We start from the raw sequence: 11,826 nt of genomic DNA, 5'->3' as shown, positions 1-11,826 counted from the left end.
TTCGCTGGGAATGAAGTACCTACATAAAAGATAAGACAACGAAATATAAGCTTTTAGGAATAACAAACTAGCCTCTCATTAATTTATTTCTTTAATAAACTAACTGAACAGGTAGCAGGTGCAACAGGCTATAGAGCAGTGGATCACCTACCTTGGCTTTCACAATACACATGTCGTTGATGAGCTGATGCTGTGCCTCTCCCTGTTGAAAAAACCAGCATATGCTGGTTAGGTATGTTTTGATGCTGGTTTAAGCTGGTCCTTTGCTGGTTTATGCTGGTCATGTGCTGGCAAAGGACCAGCATAAACCAGCAAAGGACCAGCATAAACCAGCATCCCAGCGTCAAAACATACATACCTAACCAGCATATGCTGTTTTTTTCAGCTCTCACCCATCCACACACCATCTGGTTATATGCCTCCAAACCTTTGTAACATTTGAGGTCCTCAGCTGTGTACGGGCTTGGCAAAAAAAATGAAGTATTTAACTATGTCAGGATAAGAAATGTTAGGAAGAATTGTCGGGTTGTCAGTCCACGACAAAGGAGCCAGCTCGTACGGATCTTTACCACCTAAACGCTACCAGCTGAAATTGAGCAGGAGGGTCTGGGAGAGACTGATCCTGATGATAGTGCTGACATATCTACTGCAGCAGTTGCCCAAGATCGAACCAAGACCCTCCACTAGTGCCCAAACCAGATATCAACCTAATGAATTCCTCACACTCGATCCAGCCACTATCGCTGAACTATTCCCTTGATAAGACTGACCAAACACCAGGTATATATGAAAACAAACATGTTAGAAAGAGGTCAACAAACTGGAAATATAATGATGAGAATGATACCCTGATGTATGACATGGAATCATACATACAGGAAGAAGGGCTATCACCCGTACGATCAGCACTGGAGCTCCTCAGGGTTGTGTTCTCTCTCCACTGCTCTTCTCCCTGTACACCAACGACTGCACATCTAAAGACCCCTCTGTCAAGCTCCTGAAGTTTGCAGACGACACCACACTCATCGGCCTCATTCAGGACGGTGACGAGTCTGCTTACAGACAGGAGGTCGAGCAGCTGGCTGTCTGGTGCAGTCTCAACAACCTGGCGCTCAACACGCTAAAAACTGTGGAGATGACCGTGGACTTCAGGAGAAACCCCTCTGCACTCCCCTCACTCACCATCATGGACAGCACTGTGACTGCAGTGGAGTCATTCAGGTTCCTGGGCATCACAATCTCTCAGGACCTGAAGTGGGACACTCACATTGACTCCATTGTGAAAAAGGCCCAGCAGAGGTTGTACTTCCTTCGCCAGCTGAGGAAGTTCAACCTGCCACAGGAGCTGCTGAAACAGTTCTACTCCGCCATTATTGAATCTGTCCTCTGCACTTCAATAACTGTCTGGTTCAGCTCAGCTACCAAATCTGACCTCAGAAGACTTCAGAGGGTAGTCCGGACTGCTGAGCGAATCATTGGTACAACCCTCCCTTCTCTCCAAGAACTGTACTTATCCAGAGTGAGCAAAAGGGCTGGCAGAATCACTCTGGACCCCTCACATCCAGCACACTCCCTCTTTGAACTGTTGCCATCTGGTCGACGCTACAGAGCTCTGAGCACCAGAACGACCAGACACAGGAACAGTTTCTTCCCTCAGGCCATCCATCTCATGAACACTTAACAATAACTGTGGAACACACACTATTTATTCACTCATACACTTATTTTTCTAACACACATACTCAGTCTACACCTCAAATTTGCACATAATATACAGTACCTGTACATACAAAAACTGTCTATTGTAATATACCTGCACATACAACTGTCAATTTATATATTTTTATTCCTTATTTACTTGTTCTATTTTTTATTATCTGTGTTTTTTGTTCTGTCACTGTTATTCTGTTACACTGTGGAGCTTCTGTCACGAAAACAAATTCCTTGTATGTGTAAACATACCTGGCAATAAAGCTCATTCTGATTCTGATTCTGATTACTTATTTGAACAAATGCCTGAAATGCACTTCTTGTGTCTGTTTGCCTCTTTAAGAAGAATCGCTTTATGTATTCCCCAATTATTAGTTGCTTTGGATAAAAGCGTCTGCAAAATTATTAAATGTAAATGTAAATGTAGATCAGACACACTGAATAATACAACAAGATAAAGTTCCCAGATATTTCAGGACACTGTTTATTTTCTCCTTCACTCTATGTAATGTTTTCCAGGAAACATTGCTTTTCCAGCTCATTCAATTTCCCAAATGCAGAGATGAAAGTGAAAATGTCACAATAGCACTTTACAGAAGTGAAAGTGTCTTGTTCTTTATATACTCATAGTGAAATTAAGCTGGGAGGGATAGTAAATAGAGCATATAAATCGAGCAGCATTTTAGCCAGAGCGGATCACTCGTCACTGGCTCCAGGTAGGAACATTCATACTTCTTTATTTCTAGCCCATTTGTGTTTCTAATTGATTAGACAGCATAATATTCTCCTTAAACGCAGATGATTATATAGTTTGGTTGTTTGTACACATATTACATTCTGAATATTAAATGAATAATTTGTTGCAGACAGGACACTGTTGAAATCTTTTGTGCTTTTAAAGATTTCAAATGAGTTTCGTTTAATTTAAATGATATACAAAATGAATATGAAGGACTCAAAATAAAATATCTGCACACAGACTTCTTTAAAATTACATTTATTTCACTAATGTATTGTTTAGAAAATACAGATACGACTCTGTGGGCAGTGAAATATTTCACCATGTGTTTCGAACTATGAAATATGATTTCCAGTAGTTTGAAATCATCCGCTTCTCTCTAAGCCGTGTGAATTAGCATCAACTACAAAGTGACCTCACTACTGGTCAGGGTTCTCTGGGATAAAGGACTCAAATGCAGAAATGCAACTCAAATTAATTTGATTGAGTAGTAACAGAAGATCAGAGTATTATGAGCTGTAATGGTAATAGAAGACATTTGATTAAAATTTACATGAAGTTTGTTAATCATATTTATTGTTTAAAAAAATATATGACAAATACATCAACTCCACACCATTCCACTCTAAACATTTAATAGATAAACTAAGAGGATCTTTACAAAAACAAAAGACATTTTTAGTTCAGTGAAGTTTCATAACTTCTAAATTCTTGATCTCTTAATCATCCTGGTTTTTATCAATCCATCTCTGTAGGGTTTGAAACATCCGAGCACAAACCACAGATTGGTGACCTTATTAATCAGCAGTGTCTCAGTGTTTGACATCCTCCTTCAGTGAAGCGTGAGTCATCAATTCTTTTATGATTCTTTTCTTTTTAATTTGGCATGATGGATCCATTAACTACAATGTTTCTGGTCAAACCAGACCAGTTTACTGAGGTTTTTAAAATGTGCAGAGCAAATTCATCAGTGTGAATTCAATTCTTTTAGAGTTAAAATCAACTCAGTGAACATATTGTCCCAATATTAAAAAAAAAAAAAAGTTATTTTACTGATTTAACGTTAAGACAGTTATATTCACTCTGTAATGCGTTGAAAAACAGCTCTGGTCACTGTTTAAACTCATGCCAATAAAGATCTGTAAAGTTTATTTTGATTTTACAAAATTATCTGAAAAAGTGATGTTTCTTTTTTTGCTGAGTTGTGTCAGCTGTCATAGGTTTGATGATGTTTTCAGCTCAGCCTGCAATTGCTTAACCCTCATTTGGTCCTTGGGGTTAATATGACATGCTCACTCACACACACACACACACACACGTACACACATGCACGCACACACACAGACACACACACACAGACATGCACGCACACACACACACACACACACACACACACTCACACACACAGGTTTGTTTTTGTGAAAAGTGGGGACTCTCCATAGGCGTAATGGTTTTTATACTGTACAGACCGTATATTCTATTGCCCTACACCAACCCTACCCCTAAACCTACCCCTCACAGGAGACTTTGTGCTATTTCAGATTTTCAATACACTCCATTCTGTGTGATTTATAAGCGTTTTGAAAAGTGGGTACATGGGGTAATGTCCTGAAAAGTCACCTTCTCCTTGTAATACCTGTCATACCTTTGTCATTATACACATTTATGTCCTCATTTGTCACAAAAACACATACAAACACTCACACACACACTCACTCTCTCACACACACACACACACACACACACACAGGAGTGACTGCAACAGAGGCATTTTTATAGAAACTGGTAAATAAAATCAATAAATCCTGCATAGATCTGAAAATTTCCACACAAGAATGAAGGCCTGATACTAGAGCACAAATACAATGTGGGACGAGCATACTCACTCATGTACATACACACACACACACACACACATGTGCACACACACTCTCTCTCTCACACACACCCACTATTTCAGTTGTTTTTTTTTCTTTTCTTTTGTTTGTTTTTTTTTCTTGGGGGGGGGGTTGGTTGTGTTGTTTTAATTTACATTTAAGTAAAATAAAATTGTTTTGATTTAATCCATTTTAGATTTAAAAAAAATATGTGCCTGTGATCAAGTTTTAGTCACAACTTGTGTGGCATTTCTGCAAATTTATGTGACATTATTGCAAAAGTGGGCACTTCAAAATTCCTCAAACAACAAAAACTAATTCTAACCTTTGAGAAAAATACTGTTTTTTTATGTATTTTATAACGTTTCAATATATATTTACAAAATATATCTCAGAAAAGTTGTGGGAGAAGCAGTGGGCCACTTCCAGAAAAATGAATGGATCTCTATGGGCCTCTGCTGGATATATATGTTCATTACTCTATTCTTTCAAAAACTGTAGTTTCTACAAGTTTTTCTCTAACCAGCAGATGGCAGAATTCTACACCTAACACCTAGATCAATATCCAGAAACAACTTAAATCAGATTTAGATCATCATTTAAGTGATTTTTTCATAAAAATGTGATATTTCACATGCAAGCTAATGGTGCAGTTGAGGAATTATGTGGTAAACAGGTACAAAAGTACTTCATATCTCCCAAAACACAGCTTTAATGTATAGATGAGAAGTAAAAAAAAAAGTAGATTTTTTTAAGCATTAGGTGAGACCTGTTTTCAGAAATAAGCATATACTGTCTGGAGCACAAAAGGTGCTAAGAGACTTCGTAGCTTGTTCAAGTCATATTTCCTTCATTTTAAAGCACTAGTGTAAAAAGTGTATCATATCTTGCAGATTCATCTCTACAATGTCAAACAATAAGGCAGAGAAGATCAGCTCCGTGTCTGACCAAACTGAAGGGCAACAAGCGCAAATCAGCAGGTTAGTGTCATAATTGCATCACTTCTAATCTATGACACAACAGTTATCATTCTTAACATCAGGGTTTGAAATGAACACCCGCCAATCCACAAATAATCAATATACAGGGTAGAATAACTTTGATTGCTTTTACTGTCATTTGATGATGTTCTGTGCTTTCAATCTTGACAGACCATAGGAGACCGAAAGTCTTGAGCTGAAATACATCGTTAGAGTTAGAAAATAACGTATGGATTTTCATTTTTAGTCAGGTTATTCCTTTAAATCTAAATTCTAGACTTCTAACACCTCATTCATCAACTGATTAACAAATCCTTTATAATGAACAAAAGACTTGTTGCTTCTGCTTTATATCACCACTAAAAAGGCAAGCAATTAATGTAGGCATGTTGATGCCAAATCTTTTTCTTTTGCAGATCACGTCATGATGCCACCCTCACGAATGCTGGTCCTCCAGCTCTTTACAAACTGAACACGGAAAGAACTTATTTTGATGGGGCCGATGGAAAGCTCAGACGATGGACTTATGGAAGAAGAGACAGAAACAAGCAGAACAAAGTCATACTGATGGTGGGAGAAACCGGCGCTGGGAAAACCACCCTCATCAACACCATGATCAACAGCTTACTGGGAGTGAAGTTTGAGGATGAAGAGTTTTATCAAATCACAGAAGAAGAAGAAGATGAAGATCAATCACAGTCCCAGACATCGGAGATCACTGTTTATGAGGTGTTTGTTAAAGAAAACCCAACATCTCTGACCATCATCGACACTCCAGGATACGCAGACACTAAAGGATACGAGAAAGACGGAGAGATTTCTGAATATCTGAGCAGATTATTCTCAGTTGAGGATGGGATTCATTATATTGATGCAGTGTGCTTTGTGATGAAGGCGTCTCAGAATCGACTCTCTGGAAAAGAGCATTACATATTTCACTCAGTTCTGTCTCTGTTTGCTAGAGATATAGAGAACAACATAGTGTTTCTACTCACACAGTCAGATGGACGACGTCCAACAGATGCCCTCAATGCCATAAAGAAAGCAGAAATACCCTGCAGAAGAGATGAAAACAATAAACCTGTTTGCTTCTTGTTCAACAACCGACAGAAAGAGGAAAGAGATGAAGAGTATCAGCATCGCAACAGATTAGATTGGGAAATGGGAGAGAGAAGCATTAATCGGTTCTTGGCACTCTTGGAAGAAAAGAACAGAAAAAGTGTTCAGATGACATTAGATGTTCTGAAAGAGCGAAGACAACTTGAAGCCTGTGTCTCTAATCTGATGGAGCGAATCACTGAGAAGGAGTTAAAAACCCAAGAACTGACGCAGATTCAGGAAGCCCTAGGACAGAACAGAGAAAAGATTGAGAAGTGTGAGAACTTTAAGTTTACAGTCCCAAAGGTTTTCAAAGAAAAAGTCCCCATAAATCCTGTAATAGTGTGGTCGGGGTTTTTTTTTACAAAAAGGAACAACTTGGCAACCTGCTGCTCTGTCTGTGAGGAAACCTGTCATGATGAGTATGGTTGCTGGTGGATCCCTTTAGATCATGTTAAATGGTGTCAAGTCATGAAAGACGACCACTGCACTGTGTGTACTAATAAGTGTCATTACAGCAAACACATCAAAGAGGACAAAAAATATGTGACAAAGACAAAGACAGTCACTATGACATTTGATGAGCTCCAACAGAAGTATCAAAAAAGTGGTGAAGAGCCTAGAATCACCAATTACAAAAATGATAAATATGAAGATACTAAACAGGAACATGAAAGTAACATGAAAGAGTTTCAAAGAAAAACAGAAATCGAAATGGAACTCGACAGTGATCTGGAGAAGATTAAAAATGAAAAGTCCAAACTGCTGCATGAAGCTTATATGATCATCATGAATCTGTGTAAGATCGCATTAAAAGCAGACAGCGCTTTCACTCTTCGGCATCTGGATTTCCTGATTCCCCGACTGAAGGAGGAGGGAAAAGATGAATGGATAAAGGACCTGGAGGATCTGAGGAAAACTGGAGAACAGCAGAAAAATAAGGGGGCCGTACATCATTTAATGACTTTTTTTGGTAATTTAACTGGTAAAAAGTAATAAATGCAACAAATACAGGGCTTAAAGTTCTCCGGCACCGTGCCGGATCTCCGGCATGCAGCGTTTGGCTGCAGAAAAAAATAATCCTACATTTAAAAAAATATTTGTTGATATCACGTTTGAGTCCAAGAATTCGCCTACCAATGGTATGAGAGGAGCATATCTTTCACTCTCAACCAAACTAACATTACTAGCCAATCAGAAGCTTTTTGCTCTTATAAACACGAAACGCGCATTATAGTATCCAATCAGACAGAGTCGCAGCCCTGATGAATGGAGAAGCACGACACGTTGAAAAAGCTGCGAGGCGCAATGGTCAAAGATGCCCATCTAACGCATATTTACATAGAAACTAATTAAAAAGCAGCGGAGCTTAGTAATCATGTCATCTCCATAAAACGATATAATGGCCAGAACAAATTTACCGGGATTTTTGAAAAGGTCCTTTTCACACATGATCTATTAATGGTAATTTACCAGTAAAGACTGTATGTGTGAAAGGGGCTAAACTATTACTCTGCATTTGCTGTGAATTTGAATTGCTTAACGTTCTTCCGGGAAAACTGTGTGTATTATCTCACTAGATTTGTAACGTAAATCATTTATAAACCTTTGCCAACACAGGAGAATACATCAACCTATGTCTAAATATGCCGTTTATTGTACATCGCGATTTCAAAATAAAAGTTTCTGAGTTCGCATGTGGCCAAATATTAAAATTTAATGGATTTAAACGTCATTTAATCACGCTGTAGAGTGAAACGTCACCAGGCCGTTGGCGCCCTCTGCAGGTATTTGCTATAATACATAATGTACTTAAGTTGGTTATGTTCGTATTATGTAAAGAAATATTACATTACATAACACAACAGTGTTGTTCAATACAATCATGCAATTATTTAGTTTTGATATTTTATTTGAACCAATTATTATTGCCTGATCGTTAGTTTATATATAAATAGTCATACTAAGGCCCCGTCCACACGGAGAAGCGTTTATCTGTATACTCATAAATGTTCTATCGTATAGGCGTTTCGTCCAGACGGATCCGGAGAGTGAAAACGATATTTTTTGAAACCGGGTGCCAGAGTGGATAAATCTGAAAACACCACCCTTGTGTTTTCGTGTGGACAGCGAATCCGTATATTTTCTGAAACGATGACATTTTCCACGTCTCGCCTCTAGTCAGACACCGCTACGTCACGTAACAGCAACAAAAACATGAACAAACACTGAACGATTGTCTTTTTATTAACTAACATTAACACAGATTAATAAATGTATTGTTCCATGTTCGTTTGAATACCGTGCGCAAGGTTTATGCGCATAGTCCAAGTCTTCTTCTCTGTTTTTAGTGTATCTCTGTAGCATAATTACAGCGCCACATGCTGGTCTGGCATGTATACTACATCGTTTTGTGTCAGTTTCGTGTGTACGCAGATATTTCTTGAGACGAGGGGGAAAACAAGATCGGATTCGTGTGGACGTAGCCTGGACAAAGCCTGGTTTTCACTTAGGCCTGTTTGTGTTACTAAAAAATACCAGATTACTCAGTTGTCAAAATAATCAGTAGATTACTTGATTACCAAAATAATCATTAGTTACAGCCCTAGATTAGTTAAAATATTTCAAAATACAACTGCATCGTTTTACTTTTTGTAATTAAAACACAAATATTTTGTCAATGAAAATTTCTTAAAAATAGTATTAAAACATTGCCTCGTTCTAGTGAAGCAAGTATCTGTATTTCGTCTCATCTCGTGAGCTAAGTGTATTGTCACACCGCTAGTGTCGATAAGCGGTGATATAGCTCATAGTTTTCCAAGTGTATGATACAGCTTTCATTCTTCAGGTCAACCATATATACATGGAAAAAAAATCTGTTTGACTAAGGAAAGCGATAACTTTGCCATAGTATCCTTTCAGATGTTAAAGAAAGGACCCCACTGCCCCGGCCCTGGAAAAAAGTTCAGGCTCAGGATTTTCTTTTTGCTTTAACCCCTGCAAATATGAAAATGCTGATCAGAACAGATAAAGAAAATTAATTTACTTACAAAATGTTTTGATGAATTTCATGATTACATTTCTGGATATATGAAAAGTAAATTTGATGAGAGCTAATGAAATGACGTTTTATTAACAAAGTTAGGAAAGAGCACATTCAGGTAATCAACTAATTCAACCGAATTTAGCTGCAGGGTGTCTTTAAGACTTTTGTCTTTCATATTTTAATGAATTAGGTACAGTGCTGGCCAAATTGATGCCCCATCTGCATCGAATTATGAAAGTTAAAAAAAAAAAAGTCAGAACAGAATAGCATTTTTTTAAAAAAAAAATTTTTTATTAAAACAATATATTACGATTATACAATTAAATGCTATGCTAATTACTGCATGTTTCAGTACTGGCTAAATGTATGTGAAAGTGTACTCTATTTAATCAAATAAATTTTTGCATGATGTTTCATCCATGCTACTATGTGTCACTATAAGGACAAGAAATGTATCATATTAACCAGTATTATATAAACAATGCTTAAATTACTAACAGCAAAAGTGCAACAAGTTAGAAATAAAGAACATAAGAGCAGTGAGTTGTTTTGGTTTAATTTAATATACTGTTATAACCTGTTCTCTTTCGGTTTTACAAAGATTCCAACTATAATCAAGCTGATTTTAAGCAGTCTTTGCATAAAATTAACTACATGTGTTGTTATTAAAATGATTTATCTTGTTAAACATCTTTAAATTTTTGCATCTGTAATCCTCACTGTAGTACTTTTAGCAAACATAGCTCAGCCTAGTAGCCTACCCTGTATGTATGTGTATGTATATATATATATACTGTATATATATATATATATATATATATATATATATATATATTTATATATATATATCTCCATGTCTTGCTGTAATTATTCTGTACTACTTTCTGAATTATAGTACTGCGTTTTCTTGTTTTTGTATGATTTGTTGCTCAAAGTCACTTTGGATAAAAGTATCTGGATTTTTAAAAAGTTTTTTTTAATAGAACATTTCGTGGTTGTTCGTATACTGTTATTGTCATGTATATTGTGTTGGTCACTTGTGTGCTGGTTTGTGCTTTTTTCTCTCCCTCTTTCTAGGGCTGGCGGTATGACAGTATTTATCGTTACCGCGAAATAAAATGTCAACCGTAACATTGCTGTTAATTTTGTTTTGTGTTTTGTTTTAGATGATGTGTGAATTATTTTAATCGCTTAAAAATAAGCGTTTTTGAGTAATTCCGTCTCTCACAAAATAATTATTGGAGGAAATTTTGTGATGAAATTGGAAAAGAGACGGACGTTAATGAAAGGTGGGGAATGATAAGAAAGATGGGAGGGATTCAACCTAATGGAGAAATTCCAGTTTTAATTAATGAAGGAAAACAAGTCATATCTAACTCTGAAAAAGTAGAAGTATTGGCTGAAAATTTTGTTAAGGTTCATAGTAATAGAAATATATTAGAAGAAATTAGGTTATATAGAGAAAACAAAATGAAAGAAAATTCAAATATTTTAGAGCAAAGAGATGTAAATGAAAGCTCGGTAGATTAAGTTTTTACCATGTATGAATTAAATCAGACACGTGCCTATCAGATAAGTCAAATAATATTTTATTATATCTTTTTAATAGAGTGTGGAAATTAGGAAAGCTTCCTTCCTCTTGGAAACATGGCATAATTATTCCAATTGTAAAGCCAGGAAAAGATCATTCACAAGTTACAAGTTACAGACCAACTGCATTAACATCTAACCTCTGTAAACTAATGGAACGAATTGAATTATGTTCTGGAATCAAAACATATTTTATGTCCTCATCAGAGTGGTTTTAGGAAAGGTAGAAACACAACAGATGCAGTTTTAAGTCTAGAATCGGATATAAGAAAGTCTCAGGTTAATAAAGAAGTAGTTGGTGTGTTTTTGGACGTAGAGAAAGCGTACGATATGATGTGGAAGGAAGGACTTTAAATTAAACTGAATGAAATGAATATTAATAGTAGTATAATTGGATTAAGGATTTTTTTAGTTGATAGAACCATTCAAGTAAGCGTGGGGTCTTCATACTCAAATATATATGCAATTGAAAATGGTATCCCACAAGGTAGTGTTTGCAGCCCTATATTGTTCAACATAATGATAAATTATATTTTTAATACAGTTGGACCAGGAATTGGAAAGTCTTTATATGCAGATGATGGTGCTTTATGGAAAAGAGGTAGAAATTTGTTGTATGTAAAAGAAAGCATGCACCTCCATGGTTATTCTCAATGCCTGTAGTTGATCTTCAGGTTCTAGTGAGTATAAATGATAAAAACAGACAAGAATCTAAAGATACAATAGTACATAAATATTTGGATCAGAAGTATATATCAGTAACTCATATACATATACATATATATA

General features: G+C 36.5%; 1 protein-coding gene across 1 annotated transcript; it reads left to right on the top strand.

Moving 5' to 3' along the window:
• Positions 1-5,232: 5,232 nt before the first annotated feature.
• Positions 5,233-7,377, top strand: LOC107574921 (uncharacterized; the record flags this gene model as incomplete). Its single annotated transcript, XM_016261347.1, has 2 exons — positions 5,233-5,306; positions 5,723-7,377. Coding segments are annotated over exons 1-2 (1,729 nt in total), but the record flags the coding sequence as incomplete, so codon positions are not given.
• Positions 7,378-11,826: the final 4,449 nt, after the last annotated feature.

This window comes from Sinocyclocheilus grahami, unplaced genomic scaffold (genome assembly GCF_001515645.1).
Source record: "Sinocyclocheilus grahami isolate Dianchi unplaced genomic scaffold, SAMN03320097.WGS_v1.1 scaffold2390.1, whole genome shotgun sequence".
NCBI classification, from domain to species: domain Eukaryota; kingdom Metazoa; phylum Chordata; class Actinopteri; order Cypriniformes; family Cyprinidae; genus Sinocyclocheilus; species Sinocyclocheilus grahami.
The sequence above is the reverse complement of the archived record's forward strand: the minus strand, read 5'-3'. Positions and strand labels throughout refer to the sequence as shown.